The following is an 18,622-nucleotide window of genomic DNA, read 5'->3' as shown; positions in this document are numbered from 1 at the left end:
GTATTTAGCAACAAGTTAGTGCAAAATTTTGTGTTGATAGTGACATTGGTGGTCTACATTTGGAGATAGGCTTATCAAGTTTAAATGTCACTGAAAATAATATGAGAAACATCCCTGCATTTTGAGGTACGTTTGACGACATGTCACAGATACCAAATCTACATACGAAGCGCTTTTACTATTGAACAATAACTGGTTTTGATTTAAAATCGGCACCACAAACCAAAAATTCGAAATGGCCTACGTAACTTAGAACTTTTCATGCATAATGTCGTAAATCGTGTAAATATGTAGGAAATACTTGTATGTCAAGCTATATTTTTTCATAGACGAAACATTGGATTGCTAATTAGCACCAAAATAATGATTCTGCAGAAAACCACCATACGATCATTCTACAAAAGTTTGCTTTAATCTGTGACGTTCCTGATGCGGTTGTATTTCTTTGAAGAAGCTGTTTGTATGTATTTTACAGATGTTTCTATATTGAATTATATTTTGTGTTTATAGACCCAGTGATCAAGTATTTCCCACCAGCACCAAAACCATAAATTGTGTACAGAATCATCTTATGATCTTTCATTCAATTTTGTTTGTACATAAAGCAAGCCGTTAGTTTTCTCGTTTGAATTGTTTTACATTTGTCATTTCGAGGTTTTTATAGCTTGCTGTGCGGTATGGGTTTTACTCATTTTTGAATGCTGTAGGGTGACATACAGTTGCTTACTGCTACGTCATTTGGTCTTTGGAGGAGAGTTGTCTCATCGGCAATCATACCACATCTTCTTATTTTTATAATGATTTGGTTTTGGCCTTTGCTCTAAGGAAAAGTTGTGAATATGTTTTTTGCCTTAGGATGATGAGTTAATGTTAAGTAATTGTGATGGTATTCATCTTGACTTTAAATCTGTTTTTAAATTAATAGTTTGGTAGAGGTTTAATCTAGAATCTGTGTGGTCGGGTATTAATTAATACATGGTTCTAAGCTATTGTATGAATTAAAAAATGGCAACATCCCAGATTTTTCATTGGCCTAAAAACAAATTTTGCAAAGGTGAAATACCTGGGATCATTTGTGAAATTCGTATGTTCGTTTGAAGGTTATCTCGTTTAGATTGCATAATTGAAAAGAAAATATGTGTCTTCAAAACAGGGATTTTCCATTTTAAGTAAAAATGTCAATCTTTCTTAGTCTGTAAAATAATCTTGTGTTAATCAGAAAGAGGACATTCTAAGTATAATTCCAACAAAGTGTTGTTCTGAGTAGCAAGTTATTAAATGGTTTACCAATATCTCCTAAAGTTACAGAAGTCATTTTGGTTAGTTGGTATGCAGGAACATGGAAAACAATTTTGCAAATAAACACCATAGGTTTAATATTCAGGCCTAATTTAGGTTAAATTTGACAGTTGCAAATAGTATCAGAAAAGTATTGAGAAAAATTTGCCGACGACAAATAAACCTTATGATTATATATGGACCAACATAGCTGACATGCTTATTTGAAAGTAGGCTAAACTGAATAAAATTGAGAATGGAAATGGGGAATGTGTCAAAGAGACAACAACCCGACCATAGTACAGACAACAGCAGAAGGTCACCAACAGGTCTTCAATGCAGCGATAAATTCCCGCACCCGGAGGCGTCCTTCAGCTGGCCCCTAAACAAATATATATACTAGTTCAGTGATAATGAACGCCATACTAAACTCCAAATTGTACACAAGAAACTTAAATTAAAAATAATACAAGACTAACAAAGGCTAAACGCTCCTGACTTGGGACAGGCGCAAAAATGCGGCGGGGTTAAACATGTTTATGAGATCTCAACCCTCCCCCTATACCTCTAGCCAATGTAGAAAAGTAAACGCATAACAATACGCACATTAAAATTCAGTTCAAGAGAAGTCCGAGTCTGATGTCAGAAGATGTAACCAAAGAAAATAAACAAAATGACAATAATACATAAATAACAACAGACTACTAGCAGTTAACTGACATGCCAGCTCCAGACTTCAATTAAACTGATTGAAAGATTATGTCTTCATCATATGAATATCAGGCACAATCCTTCCCGTTAGGGGTTTAGTATCATACCATCATAACATATATGAGAAGAACATAACCCGTGTCATGCCAACAACTGGTTTTTAAATAAATGTGTTTAGTGCCGATGCAAAGACCCTATAAGTGAATCAATATTAACGCCAAAATATGCAATCTTTAATGACCTGACAACAGTATCGTAACTATATCCCTTCTTAATAAGTCTATTTAAAGGTTTTTTTAGCTTCAGAGGTGAATACTGACATTTTTGTGCTTTATAAAGAATATTTCCATAACAAATTGGATGTGAAATACCTGAACGTATAAGAAGTCTGCATGTTGAGCTATATTTACGAATGATGTCCTTATACCGATGATAAAATTTAGTAAATGTTTTGACTAGTTTGTGATATCGAAAACCCTGGTGTAATAATTTTTCCGTAATACATAAATTTCTCTCGTTAAAATCTAAAACATTGTTACATACACGAGCGAATCGTACACGTTGAGATATATAAACACCGTAAGATGGTGACAAGGGAACGTCACCATCTAAAAATGGATAATTAACGATAGGAAATGAAAAATCATCTCTTTTATCATATATTTTAGTATTAAGCTTTCCATTAATGATATAGATATCAAGATCGAGGAAAGGGCAGTGGTCATTGTTAGTATTAGCTTTATTTAAAGTAAGTTCAACAGGATAAATTTCTTTAGTATACATACTGAAGTTGAGAGCCAAAATATCATCCAAATATCTAAAAGTATTATTAAATTTGTGTATCAGATGTTGTTTCGATGGGTCTTTGCTGATTTTTGTCATAAATTGTAACTCATAGCAATACAAAAAAAGGTCCGCAATAAGTGGTGCACAGTTAGTCCCCATTGGAATTCCGATAACCTGACGATATACGGAATCTCCAAAGCGAACAAAAATGTTATCTAGTAAAAATTCAAGGGCATATATAGTATCAAAGCATGTCCAATTGACATAGTTTTTTTGTTTATTGCTACTTAAAAATGACCTAAAAGAGTTTGAACATATATATTCACATTCTGACTTTTTAAATGCCCATTTAATTAGGTGTGTGAATTTTTTCTTAATGAGAATGTGAGGCAATGTGGTATATAGGGTAGAAAAATCAAAACTTTGAACAGATTCAAAATCACCAATATATGCATGTAATTTATCAAGTACTTCCAACGAGTTCTTGACACTCCAAAAGTAATTAATTCCACTATTTTCGAAGGCCTTATTTGAACAATTTATTATCAGGTTTTTGATTGTACCAAGTGTACTGGTAAGAAGAATAGACAATTTAGTAGTGGAACAATGGCTTGAAGACGAAATGAATCTATATTTGTAAGGTGTTTTGTGTAGCTTCGGAAGCCAATACATAGTTGGGACTTTCATTGTATTTGGTTCTGCTTGTAAAGCGGTAGCTAAAAGTTTATGTTTGTTACAGATGTCGTTTTCTGAAAATGGAGTCAGTTGGAATGTTGGTGAATTGGTGATTTCTTTTTTCAGAACCTCAATGTAAAATTTACGTCAAACAATAATAATATTATTAGCAGCTTTATCGGCCGGGACAAAAACAAATTCCTTGGCTAGTTCTTTTAGTTTATGTTTGATACGAGAAATAGGTTTATTATGGTTATTGTTAAGAGTAAAATGTTCTTTAAGATGTTGAATACGTATATCAACTATGTTCATTACTGAATTAAAAAAAGAGTCCAAAGATTTTTTGTCAGCTTTTTCCCGTTTTATCCATTTCAAACAGTAGGTATGGAGTGAGTCGTGGATGATATTACGACACTCATTCCAATTAATAATTGACGGGGGACGATATTTAGGTCCTTTACTGAGGAATGATTTTAACTCTCGGTCTTGAACGATGTTAAGATCTCCTGTTATAACATGGGAAATGGGTCCATCAATGTATTCGGAATTACTGCAATTACATGAAGTAGGTGTATTTTCACTGATATTAACATCTTTACACAATTGGCTACAATTAAACACAAATTTCCGGGTAGATTTCTTGTAAATATAACAAATAAGAGGGAGCTCAGTATTATCAAAATATCCCGGAATTTGTTCTTTAACAGAATGGTCGTTAAAAATACCTGCAATATTTACAAAATCAAAACCTTTATTGACATACTTTATTTTAATAAACTGTTTTTTATGATCTTCAGGGCGATCAATTTTTGGAAACAGTTTAGAATAACAATATGCCATTATAATTTGAACGATTTCATACTTAGGACTGCTATATGAAATTGTGTTGCAATCCTCTAAAATTTTATTTAACTTATTAACCGGTAATGAACAGAGCTTTGTTAACAGATAATGTCTGCCGTTGTTTTTTTAAATAGAAATTAGGTCCGAAATATTGGTATGATTGGTCCGAAATTTTCTTTGATTGCGATTGACACTGCTTTCAAATTTGGTTCCTTATTATTCGAAAACTGTAAGATAGGTAAATCTACCTTCCTAATATCTCATAAAGCAAACTTCAATGAAAAAGAAGACTGGTAATTTGAAATAAGATGAGAATGAGAAAACTACTTTATATGACCCTTTTTACTGGTTTTCTAAAATATACTTAACAAGTGAAACTGCGAGCTACTGCTCACTGATGATACCCCCGCCGCAACTGGATAATTCTAATAGTGTAAAAATATGTAAGTATGATGAAGACATAATCTTTCAATCAGTTTAATTGAGGTCTGGAGCTGGCATGTCAGTAACTGCTAGTAGTCTGTTGTTATTTATGTATTATTGTCATTTTGTTTATTTTCTTTTGTTTCCTATTCTGACATCGGACTCGGACTTCTCTTAAACTGAGTTTTACTGTGCGTACTGTTGTGCGTTTGTTTTTTCTACATTGGCTAGAGGTATAGGGGGAGGGTTGAGATCTCAAAAAACATGTTTAACCCCGCCGCATTTTTGCGCCTGTCCCAAGTCAGGAGCCTCTGGCCTTTGTTAGTCTTGTATCATTTTTAATTTTAGTTTCTTGTGTATAATTTGGAGTTTAGTATGACGTCCATTATCACTGAACTAGTATACATATTTGTTTAAGGGCCAGCTGAAGGACGCCTCCGGGTGCGGGAGTTTCTCGCTGCATTGAAGACCCATTGGTGGCCTTCGGCTGTTGTCTGCTCTATGGTCGGGTTGTTGTCTCTTTGAAACATTCCCCATTTCCATTCTCAATTTTAAGTGTACGGTAAACAGGAAGTAGTTGAGTGATGAATCTGAAAACGCATCACACGGTATAGCTAACTTTTATAAACCCTGAAACCAAATTTCAGAAATCCTTATGATGTAGTTCCTGAGAAAGCTGTGACGAAAAATATTCATGGGACGGATGGACGGATGGACGGACAGACAGAGGTAAAACAATATACCCCCACTTTTTTTAAAGCGGGGGTTTAATTACGAATAAAGATGAAACATTTTCAATACACCTTGTGGCAGGTTTATATGGTGCAGCAAGTTGATGTAAATGTTATAAAACACATTAATTGTTTGTATGTTTGTGTTTTCACTTTGTGTTTGTTTTGGTCCTGTTTGCTTTTATTGGTTTATCTTTGATACGGGAAAATGTTTACTTGAGTGGGCAAAATAAAAACCATCCGTTTTGTAATTTTGTTTGGAAAAGATCTGTAAAACAGGTAATAATACAGTTAGTTGTTTCTAAAATTTCCTCTTTCGTGAATGATGTAGGGGTATATGTTTGATTCGAAGTTTTTTAGTTTGAAATTCCAAACAATGATTTTTGCATACAAAAAAAACCAAAAGTTGTCTGCTAAAACAACAACATATATGTCATGGAAATAGAATAAAGCATCCAAACCTCGGGTGCACATACGTCGTAGATTTTGAATGCGCTTCTGATGGCATGTCCACACAGCTTTGATTCATTCAGATAACGTGACCAGTGTTGATTCATTTGGCTCGCATTTTATCCATCTTCTGGCATAGTAATCACCTGCATCCATCAGCAGTTGATGGGCTGGAGAATTCAATATTTTGGGCTTTTGGTTTAACACTTATCAAATTTGTTGATATTTTACGATTCCAAGGTCTCAAGTAATACCATGACCAGTGTGACTATATTTGTATGGGGACTATGAACAAAAGCATTAGAGAGGTTTGGATTTTTGCATCATTGAGGATAAAGACTTCTAATACGCTCCTGTGAATGAAACCATTGAATGTAATAATGCGTAATTTGGTGAAGGAATAGGACATGACAGGTGTAGTGTTATGTTTTAAGTTATAAGGTATTAATTTCTATGGAAAATATTTCCAAATGTTGATAGCATGTACCCACATATTAGCGAATTTTACATTAACAAAACTACGTATTGTCCTCATCTTTGGAAGTAGTTATCACGTGATTGAATAGAATGTGGTTCGCCGTGGCCTTAACCATTGCAACCAATCTGTTCTTTGGAGAATTTGGATCAATAATGGAAGTGTTTTTGGCCTCTTTAAATAGTTAATTGAGGTTTGTAATGGATTTCAAAAATAGTTAAGTTCGAAACTTGTACATTTCCACTTAAATCGTCATCTGGTCTTTGACCAATAATTGTCACATTGGCAGTTATACCACATCTCCTTATTTTCATATCAATTATACAAATGGTTAAATCTAAAATAAAAGCTGTACAAGACAAATTTGGCCTTAGAGGGTTTAGGCTTTTCTTCCCATGCTCTTTGTTTTAGCTCGTTAGTAATATCTTTGCCCATAATAATCTGTCCAACCTGTTGGTTCTATGCTTTCTTGAGAAAAAGTAAATCTAGGGAAAAAAAGTAGTTTTTTAAATTACTGAACAAGTCTATCACGAGAGTTTACCAGCATAAGCAACACGACGACTTGCTCTACTGGCGCGGGAACTGCTTATCCTTTTAAGGCAGGCGGTTTTGTCCAGCTTAAAATAATTCAAGATTAGGACTTATTAATGTACGAAATGTTGATAATGCAGAATTTATTCTATGAAGTAATATAATGATAAAAGTCTTTGAAGTAGATCGTGTCGTAAGGGTAGATGAGCCTTTCATTTTCCATATTGATCTGAAAAATATAATATAATAACATTTTATGTTCAATAAAAACATACTTTTCTTCAGCCTTTTTCAACCGTAAATTATTTAAAATCTTTCTGTATCTTTTAGGCAAACTATTCCTTCCAACATGTTTAGAGAAAGAACTGCTATATAAAAAGGGGGAAATTAGTAAGTGTATAACTTCAACTTACTTCAGACATTATATGCACATTTTAAATTGACGATTAACCAAATAGATTGCCCTTACATACGATTGGTAAACATAAATTAAGGTATCAAATTTATACATATATATATATATATATATAAAACGTCATAATTATGTACCGTGCAAAATTTCACAATAATAAGCCTGGTATCTTTTATGATTTTTTTAAAAACATTTTGTTGATGTCAGTGCTGGGGAGGTTTCCCCAGTGGTATCACCAGCCCAGTAGTTAGCAATAGCGTTCAAATGAATTATCATTGATATGGTCATATTTATGAATTAACTGTTTAAAACTTTCAGTTTTTCGAAAAATTAAGGATTTCCACTCATGGAGTACAACAATGTATATATATTACGTTTAGTAAGCTGTATTTGGAAAAAACCTTACGAAATTTTAAACTTCGTGTCTTGTTTGTCCTTTAAACTTTTTTGATTCGAGCGTCAATACTTATTTTTTTGTGTGTAGACGAAACGCGAATCTGGCGTACAAAATTAAAAGCCTGGTATCTTTGATGCACTTTTTGTATCGTTTTTTAATATCGAAATCATTGCTGCTAATACACTAAATATCAATAATCGAATTCATGGCATACATCGGTACTAAGGATGAAACGACGGGGGATGTTTGAAGACAGGTTAAACGGCAAACGAATTTAAGAAGGGATATAAAACGGCAAGGTTGTATCTCAAGAGTCAATTGTATCCAATCGACATCTATTTTCTGTTTACAGGGTAAACATTTTTTGCTATAGTCTGACAGTATTAACGCCTACCTTAAGCTTTGCACTTTTTCTCACACGTTGCCTTGTCAGGAAATCGATTATTGTTTCCTCCAGTTCCCTTGTAAGCAAACCGATAACATTCTTTCAGTTTTTTGTGATAATAGTATTGTATAAGATAATCATTACCAGTTCCTCTATCGAACGCTGACTCACAATCTGTAGAGAGGAACATTCAATAATTATTGATATTCCCCTATCAAACGCTAATCCACAATTTGCTAAGAGAAACATTCAACAATCATTGACAGTCCCTTTATTAAACGCTGACTTTAACTTAGTAGAGAAAATGAAGAAATTGAGAAAAACTTTACAATTATTGTCGACAGTCACCCTAACAAACGTCAGGACATGTATAAATGTCAGAGTGGCCTAAGCAGAAACATCGCAAGACACACATGAATGTCCACGTGTCAAGAGCGAACATCTGGAATATATGACATAGTTAAAGTCTCATTTTATGTGTAAGAAACTAAGACACTTGAATGACTTACTTATTTTAAATAGCTACAACAGAACTTCTGGTCCTTTCATATATGTTTATTTCCATTTGATGGGTTTTTGAATTACTAGTACACCCGCCTCATGTATTCTGTTTTTCAAAGGTCAAAACCATTAATTGATGCCCTGTGGCAAAAACCACCAATGACATTTTAAATTCCCATAATATTAAAAAAAAAGAACAACAACATCGTACATGTATACATTGCAAATATATATATATGATAGTTTACAAAATGCATGGTTTAAACTCACCGTGACTGTCTGTATGGACACAAGTGTTAAAACAGTCATTATAAGTGCCAAACCTATTCCCGTTTCCTCCCTGCCCAGTGTAATCGAATATTTCACAACTCTTGGTCACCTTGTTGTAATAGAAAAGTCGTTGATAATAATAGCCGTTTCCTGCATCTTTTTGGAGATCACAAACTGAAAAAAGATAATATTCCTGTTTTCTTTTGCATCATTTCTTTTCTATATCTTACCTTTTTCTATTTTTCGTCAAAACAATTGTCCTGTTATAACACTGTATTGCACAATTATTACTTGTGTAATGCTTATATTATAATAGACATTAACTTCAATTTCGTTTCTAAATATCAATCAGTACGTTGACATCAATCAGTATATTGACATCAGTACGTTGACATCAATCAGTATATTGACATCAGTACGTTGACATCAATCAGTATATTGATATCAGTACGTTGACATCAATCAGTATATTGAAATTAGTACGTTGACATTAGTATATTGCAATAAATACATTGATAACAGTACGTTGACATCAGTACATTGATACCAGTTCCTTGACACGAAGATTTGTATGTCTTTACTCGTAAAGACAAAGCAAAATATAGATACTGACTTCATAATTTTGAGAGAAGAAAAAATAAAAATTACTTTTCTGGTTTTTGATATAACATCTCTGACAAAACGCGGACTCCTTTCTTGCTTCTTTATTAATTCTTGTTATATGTTGTTTCATACTATAAATTTCAAAGTCTAACTAAAAATCGTAGCCACCGTCACAGGGTCCTTTGTTAACTACTAGGAAGAGAACTAGTCTCATAATTAATGTGTTTCTATATCCACCATAAATGATAAGTTCAGACTAGAATAAATATATATACAATCCTAATGTAAGATGACTTACCAGTGAGTTGAGGTGTAAAGCTTCCACATAAGGATTCACAGTCTGCTTTCGTAAGGAAATTGTTTCCATTCTCAAAACAACCAGTGAATGTAAATTCCCTACATGTCTTCAAATAGTTATCAAAGTAATATCTTTTTATTCTCTGATGACAATTGCCGCTTTCATATGGTAATGAACAAACTGAAAACCAATGAAACAGACATTAATCAGAGATATCATTGCAAGTTTTCAAGTAAATATACATCCTGGTCAATGTTTTCGGATTTGAGAGTTCCTGATGATAGTGAATCCAAAAAACACTTCGCACGATCTAAATTCATAGAGAATTATTTTCATTTTGTGAAGAATAAGGATCCAATAAAGAAGATTGAGTAAAGACAGAAAAAAAATATATAGTAATAATAAAAAAATATATATTTTGTTGTTGTTGAACCTTCTTGAGTTAACAGTTTTGTTTATTTACCTTTCTACGTATACGGGCCATACTTTTATATTTTAGATTTGATTTGATTTTTTGGTGTTTTAACGCCACTTTTAAGCAGCGCTTTTGGGCTATTTCGTGGCGGCCAGTTTTTATTGGTGGAGGAAGCCGGAGTGCCCGGAGAAAACCACCGACCTTCGATAGGAAAACTGACAATCCTAGTCAATTAAGATTGGAGTCGAGTGCACCCGCACGAGCGGAGTTCGAACTCACAACCTCAGTGTTGACTGGCTAGTGATTACAGTAGTAACTACTTAGACCACTCGGCCACCGAGGCCCTATATTTTAGATAGTTTTTGTTGTGAAACAGATTAGGAACAAATGGCGTTCATTCATGTAATTAGTGATTGTACAAAATGAAATCACATAAACGTTTGAATCGACTTACCATCAGGTGACGGTTTGAATGACCAAGATAAATGTTAGGATCGACTTACCATCAGGTGACGGTTTGAATGACCCACATAAATGTTCACAATCCTCTTTTGTAAAGAATACATTGTCATTGCCACCGTAGCCATAGTGTATGAACGTTTGGCATTGTTTTTTGTTCCAGTCGAAATACCAATATGTTGTAGGTGCTGTATGTCCCATGCTGTATCCGCTGTCTTTGGGCATATAACAAGCTAATAAAAAAGTATACACGACTCTATTAGTGTTGAATTTAAACAATAAAAGACACTGCCTGGTAATGTTTATGTACATAGAAATAATGATATCTTATCATTGTTATTATTAATACTATCATTATCATAAAGACATAATCATTATTATTTTTTTTATTATTTTCATTATTGTTATTATTATTATCAAAATACGAAGAATAAAACGAAAGAAAAGATTATGAAGAAGGAGATCGAAAAAACATTTCAGACATCCTACATTACCTTGAAACCAAATAAGGTTCTGTATTAAAAGCTTTATCAACAAAGTGATTATTTATTGTTTACCGGAACATAATGAATTTTCAGAACAGAAACATTAAAAACAGGAAGAAACTGACAGTTGTTTATATACTTATGTATTACCTTGAGATGGAGGAGTATATTATTTTAATATATTACCTTGCGTTGGTGGAGTATATTTTTTACAAAACTGTGTGGTATAGTCACATTCCCTTTGAGATTTGAAGCAGTTCTCATTTCCACCTTGTCCTTTGTAATAAAACTGTTCACAAGCACCTGATCCTTTATTGTAGTAATATCTCTCTAAATGATCCCAGCCAGACCCATCAGATTTCGGTAGGCTGCACACTGTAATAGGATAATAAACAATTTGTAATACATATTAAAATTCTCCTGTGTTTTCTGGTATGTGGAATTTTGAAGACTGTAGTAGACAGAGAGACAACCTTTAAAAAAAATATGCCAGTTGTTTTATGTAATCATAATTAAAATAAACACGTATAAGAATTTGCATAGTACTGGTTTTAAGTAATATGCTGTAAAATATGAGAAGAAAATAACAAAAATGAAGAAGTTGACTTGCTACATGCAACAGGCTATGACTACAGATTGTATTTACTAGACTGTACTACAAAGGCATATTTATGTTTCCTTTTATTTCCTAAGGACGATTAATGATTATAACAAACAAAATGCTGTCCTTATATGTGCATCTCTGTCCAATGACAACATAGAACACTCTCCAAAAGAGAGGCGACAGATACTAAAGGGATATTCAAACTCATAAGTCAAAAACAAACTGAAAATGCCATGGCAAGAACAGACAAATGACCAAAAGACAAATAACAGTATACAAAACACAAAATAGAAAACTAAAGACTGAGCAACTTGAACCCCACCCGAAACCGAGTGTAATCACAGTTGCTCCGAAAGGATAAGCAGATCCTGCACCACATGCGACACTCCAACTGGCTATACCTATTTAATTGTCCTAAGTTCTGCACCAATTAACCGGCCCTACACTTGATTTTAATAATGTTATTGCATTTAGTTCTAGATATGGTGAAGTGTGTGCCTTTTTTACTCAACTGACTGCAATAAAGCGAGCATACATGTATTAATAATACACATTGAAGTTGTAGTTGGTCCTTCATTACATTACGTGTCATATTTTTATCATTGAATATTTTGTAAATCATCTATCTTTAAGTAACGATGGTGACCATGTTTTAAAAAAAGATGTGATCATTCGCCACAGTTACAATGTTTGAAGAACGATGGGATCATTCGCCACAGGTGACAATGTTTGAAGGAAGATTGGATGTTTCGCCACAGGCGACCAGGATTGATGGAAGATGGGACCATTCGCCACTGGTTACAATGTTTGAAGGAAGATGGGATCATTCGCCACAAGTGACAATTTTTGAAGGAAGACGGGATTATTCCCCACACCTCTTAATGAAGATCGTATATGTTTCTTTAAACCAACATTTAGAGGCAGTTGATCTTTCACATGATTTTCCCACATTTTACTTTACATTAAAGTTTCGATCCTTTTTTAGACAGTCGATTATTTATCAACCACATTTCACAACCACAAGACCATAACCTGTGTTGGGGGTTTGTGTTGCTTAGTCATATGTCATGCATCTTTTCGCACTATTTTAACCTGATCTGGTTGGTACTTTGTCTCTACAATTGAATATACAGAGGTTTCAGAACACTAACCTGTTGCGCTCAATATTTTGTCGTTACAATTGGCTATACAGAAGTATACAACGACCTGATACTGTCGTTTCTTTATCATAACGGGTTAGTATAAGGAAGTCTACACTAAACTGATCCAGTAAATTATTTGTATAAACAAGGGCTATACAGAAGAATACGCCTTTTCATCTGGTCCTTACATTGTCTTTACAAGTAGCTACGCAGAACTCACTTACCTGATCCGGTCGTTACATTGTCTTTACAAGTGAATACTAGTATACAGAAACATAAACTACTAGTAACATGATCCAGTCACTACATGTAATTTGTCTTTACAAGTGACTATACAGAAACCTAGACTTACCTGATCCGGTAACACTTTTGTCTTTACAAGTGGATATACAGAAACATAAACTTCTAGCAACCTTATCCCGTAACTACATGTACTTTGTCTTTACAAGTGACTATACAGAAACCTAGACTTACCTGATCCGGTAACACTTTTGTCTTTAAAGTGGATATACAGAAACATAAACTACTAGCAACCTTATCCAGTAACTACATGTACTTTGTCTTTACAAGTGACTATACAGAAACCTAGACTTACCTGATCCCGTAACACTTTTGTCTTTACAAGTGGCTACACAAGAGTCTTCGTCATGGAATCTGTTTAGGTTTCCACCACTTCCCCCATAGGTGATCTTTTGACAGGACTGAGTATAATGATCAAAGTACCACTGCTCAAACCCTTCATTCCCACTTCCATGATCAGGCTCCAAGTAGCACACTGGAAATGAATTAAATGATATTAATTCTTGAACAATTATATGATATGTGAATAACAAAACAAAGACTTTAAAGACAATATTTAAATTAAATGTTAGTTGTTTAATGTCCAGGTCCATTATTTAAACCATAATAGGGACAAACATGTGATATTAATATTGACCATGATTCCTTCATTATCTATGTGTAAGAGTGTCATTATGGTCGTTAATATGGAAAGTCTCATCCAAATACATTTACATAAATATTAGCCAACCATAGTTTTTGTTTTATTGTCACGTGATTAACGAGGAATCAGCAAGTTCAAATTGTCGTCATTATTACCAATAGACAACGAACACATTTTGAATTCGTTTCCAACTATTTTGATCCCCATTGGTGATAAGTGGTAGAACGGTTATTTCAATTGAAGTTTAATTTAACTCTGGTACCAGTAGGATCGATGCGAACAACCGATTGTTCTGGATATAAATAGAAATGATTTATTGAGTCATATCTACATAATTTGAACTGCGTGTGTACACTTTTGCCATATAAAATGAGTAGATGTGGTATAATGGTCATAGAAACAGCTATCTAATACAGATCAAATAACGTAGATGTAAGTCACAATAACGATCACAAAACGGCCTTCAACAATGAACAAAATCTATACCGTATATAAATCCTCTTTATAGTTCAATGTAAGGTTAGTCCTTAACCTTTCATTTGATACTTAAATTCTAAATTACCAAAATATATTCTACATAGTTTGATATTTACACCTATGTGTAGGAACTATTTTGTTTAAATATGTTCTACTATCCAGTATGTTCTTTTCAAAAGAATTCCGCTCAAACAGGTGCTATGAGCCGTCTTAAACTTGCAGTGAGGTGAGAGTTTTTTTGCCCCGTGTTGAAGGCCGCACTGTGACTTTGAGATGAAGAACAGAAATTAAAGCGCTATTCCTTTGCTTTTTGTGTGTGTTTTGAGGTGCATCTACTGTTTTGTGTCATGGATGGATACCCCATATCCTTTATTTTTTTCTATTTTAGTAATGTATAACAAAAATAAATTTGGTGAAATACAAGCCTCAATTTTATATTTTTGTTGTGATATCTAATAATATCGGACAAATGTTTTCGTTCATGCTTTTTCCGGATTGTCCATCACTACTAAAGACAAATTGATTTTCGAAATGACCATATTGTGATAAATTTCGGTGTCTTACAATATGTTTTGTTTTATAAACACATACCGTCAGGATCGATTGAATTAAGTTTACATTTTACAATATGTTTCGTTTTATAAACACATACCGTTAGGATCGATTGGATTCAGTTTACATGCTGCCTCACATGTGTAATAATCGTAAAATCTGTTGTCATTGCCTCCTGTTCCTTTGAACCATAAAGCCTCGCACGAATCTGTTGCCTTGTTATAGTAAAACTCTTTAACATGGAACTTCCCATATCCACCATCTTTTGGAAGGTTGCATTCTAGATTATTGAAGATATATTTATTATCTATATTATTCTGTTTCAATTTCTAGAATATTTATTACAAATATGATATAAATAGTATTAGTATTATCATATTATGTAATAAATGAGGGGCCTGATGATCATGGAAATTTATTTTCTGTGAATCGTGATTGACAAAAAAATCAACTCGTGAATCGTGATGAGACCCCCCCCCCCCCCCCCCCCCCCCCCCCACACACACACACACACTTTTTTTCTTTCTTTCTTGCAGTTGCAGTAGCAGATTGATCATACCTGTTATTCGATATTCTTTTTTTACACATTCATTCCTTTCCTTTATTGTTTTGGTGTATAATGCTGTTTCATGTAAACCCAATTAAGACCATTAGAACATTGGTATCATTGATGAATAACATTTAAATGTCATGCTTACTTTTTAAAATTTTATTTATGATATAAGTCTCGATTCAATGTTGTGATGCCGTTCTCTTTCGTTGTATAATGGGGTAAAGATTGTAATGTCTAACAATCTTATGACTTTGAGCATGATTGTAATAACATTCACGGTACCAATTCGTCTGCACCAGATGCGCATTTCGACAAAGTATTTTAAAATCAAAAACTTATTAAAAAAAATGAAGACATTATCAACCAAAAATAACAAAAAGTATAGCCAAAGCCGGACAAGAAATCAAATTTCATGATGGAGATATATTCCTTATCTTATAATAAGCTCTAAAATTTTGTAACAGCAAATTTTAGTAACACAATATCCGTATTTGCATGCCAGTACCGAAGTACTGGCTAGCCTACTGTTCTGATACCATTGGAGACTAACGGTTACGTGCTTCATATTGATACTCACTATCCCCGCTATAGCTGGTATCGTACTGTCGTGTACATACACTCTCACAAGTAACCTTGTCGTGGAATCTGTTTAGATTGCCTCCACATCCGCTGTAGGTGAAAGCCTTGCATTGGTTGGAAGCTTCATCGTAGTACCATTCACTGTATTCAAAGAAACAGTACGAACCGGAAGTATCTCCAGTGTTGCAGGGCAATTTACATACTGGAAAATATCACAAGAGATGATGGAAAAAAGTACAAAATAAGTATTTGTTGAAATGAATCGTTACTTATTGAATAATATTCGTATCTGCAAACTTATATTTCAGTAGGAAGTGTAAAATACTATATTTATCTAACAGTCTTCAAATAATAAAAACAGAAATGACAAAAGTCTATATTTTGAAATTGGAAAAAAAAACAAATCCCACAGATATCAATTTAAAATACCAGGTAGATAGTTGCTTTCCTGTACACAAATCTGTGGACGTTTAGTTTAGTACCGTCTAACCCTTTTAAGGGGATAAAACTAATGGAGCGCAAGTCAGACGTACAGGAGACAAAATAAAAATGAGGTTCAAAAATATTGTTTACTTCATTACCTCAAACTTTTTACAAACAATGTTGCAACTAATATTTCAACTAATTGGATATTGCAAGATATAGTTTCAAAATTCTTAAGAATGATGGTATAATTGTCTTACCATCTTTAGATGTTTTAGTATTTCGGCATCTCTTCTCACATTCTTGTAAACTATCAAAACGATTGAGATTACCACCACATCCCCCGTATGCCATGTATTCACATGTATCTGTGTGCTTATTGTAATAAAAGTACCGAGAGTACGAATTCTGGCAATTTCCTGAATCCGGTTCCATGTTACATACATCTGAAATGTAAAGAGAAATATGTACAAATATGAAATAATTCTGCATCTTAGCAACAAAATCCTATGACCAATTGTTTTTCAGTAATTAGAATTGATCCATTAAAGAGACATCAAAGATCAGTGAAAATGTGAAGAGTCCAAATACATTTTTAGACAGGTGAGTCAACCACGTGTAAGACTATTTATTTATACGAGGAAACCCTTTATCTTATTATTACGATTGTTTTTCTTTAAAATTCAGGATAATACTTATTTAATTAATTCCAAAAAATTTCAAACTTAACCTTATCAAGGGAGATAACCCAAATTAAATACGAAGAATTAACGATAACATAAACGGTACCAATGTTACTGCATCTGATGCGCATTTCGACAGTCAATAACTCTTCAGTTAAGTATTAGGCTAAAATATTCAAAATCCAAAACTTATTCAAAAATTGAAGAGCTGATACAACTAAATTAGACAATAAGTATAGCCAAAGTCGGGCAAGGAATCAGAGTATGCATGAGGGCGATACATTCCTTAATTTAAAGTAGTTTTATCAATCTCGCAACAGCAAATTTCAATAACAAAATATCCGTATTTGCATGCCAGTACTAAAGTACTTAAACCGATAAATTGTGACAAATACGGTCAATCTATGACTGTTTCATTGTATGATACATACCGTAGTCTTTAACATAATCATCACTGTATGGACAGCAATACCGACGTGAACCAGAGCCTGGATAACACTGATATCCGTAAGGACACTTCTGACAGGATTCCGATCCTCCACAAAACAGAATATCACCATAGGAATCCAGAAGTGGTGAACCTCCTCCTGGGCAGCTTAAATCGGCTACAATTATATAAAGGGACATATCAAGAGAGATATATGAGAAATAAACACGGTTCCTATAATTGCTTACATCCACTGCATTTTAACTTTGGTGGATAGTTGTCTCATTGCCAATAAAACCACATCACCTTAGTTTTATACTACATGCACAAATAAAACAAGTCTTAAAGAATTAAAATATTTGAATTATTATTTTTTTTTTAAAATACACACCACTTTGCGAATGAGTAAAATGAACGTAGATTAAAAATATGTCGTTTAGGTAATGAGTCTTGCTCATCGTTATAATCCGTAATTAAGGCGATCTGTAGTTTACATCCGTGTTCGTAGGTATATAAGGATGATTGTTTTCTTAGCAGCGATATATATTTTTTTATATAAAAATATCAACTGGACTTACGTATGCAAGTCTCCACATAACAATCCATGACCTGATCTGAATCACTACCACATCCGTGTCCTCCATAAGATGGTGTAGGATTAGTACATTTACGGGATCGTCTTGTTGTGCCTTTGCCACAGGTAGCTGAACATGACGACCATTCACACCATGCTCCCCAGCCACCATCCACTGAAAAATGTTTTATAAGTACTTTCACAACAATTAAAAATTTAACATGCCCTGTATTAATCAATTTAGCACATTCACCGAATAAGATGAACCCCCCCCCCCCCCCCCCAACCCTAGCTATATGTACGATCTCTGTCGTAATATCTATATATTAGAAAAATGATTTTTTTTAGTTTGAATATGCTCTATATTATACAGGGCTGGTTCATAACATATACATGTCAAGTTTCTCTTGCCACCACAAAATCTGTTACTACATTCTGACCATTGACTTCAAGCTCCTAATTCCCCGTTCATTGAAACATGAAATTAAGCTAGTATTTGGGTGTGGATTTAGCTTCGGTTCCATTCTAAGATATTGA

At 33.7% G+C, this 18,622-nt stretch overlaps 1 protein-coding gene across 1 annotated transcript in view; it reads right to left on the bottom strand.

Moving 5' to 3' along the window:
* Window positions 1–7,031: 7,031 nt before the first annotated feature.
* Window positions 7,032–18,622, bottom strand: part of LOC127729457 (papilin-like) — a 34,360-nt gene continuing 22,769 nt past the window's right edge. The window contains exons 11-22 of the mRNA XM_052237277.1: window positions 18,090–18,260; window positions 17,516–17,689; window positions 16,662–16,847; window positions 15,977–16,180; window positions 14,947–15,126; window positions 13,470–13,649; window positions 11,315–11,503; window positions 10,688–10,876; window positions 9,770–9,949; window positions 8,869–9,042; window positions 8,107–8,271; window positions 7,032–7,132 (exon numbers count right to left, since the gene is read on the bottom strand). Of these exons, the coding sequence (XP_052093237.1) occupies window positions 8,108–8,271; window positions 8,869–9,042; window positions 9,770–9,949; window positions 10,688–10,876; window positions 11,315–11,503; window positions 13,470–13,649; window positions 14,947–15,126; window positions 15,977–16,180; window positions 16,662–16,847; window positions 17,516–17,689; window positions 18,090–18,260 (1,991 nt within the window). The 3' untranslated portion in view covers window positions 7,032–7,132; window position 8,107. The remainder of the gene's footprint in view (window positions 7,133–8,106; window positions 8,272–8,868; window positions 9,043–9,769; window positions 9,950–10,687; window positions 10,877–11,314; window positions 11,504–13,469; window positions 13,650–14,946; window positions 15,127–15,976; window positions 16,181–16,661; window positions 16,848–17,515; window positions 17,690–18,089; window positions 18,261–18,622) is intronic.

Source organism: Mytilus californianus, unplaced genomic scaffold (assembly GCF_021869535.1).
Source record: "Mytilus californianus isolate M0D057914Y unplaced genomic scaffold, xbMytCali1.0.p SCAF_2, whole genome shotgun sequence".
Taxonomy (NCBI): domain Eukaryota; kingdom Metazoa; phylum Mollusca; class Bivalvia; order Mytilida; family Mytilidae; genus Mytilus; species Mytilus californianus.
Note: the sequence above shows the minus strand (reverse complement) of the source record. Positions and strands in the feature narration are given on the sequence as shown.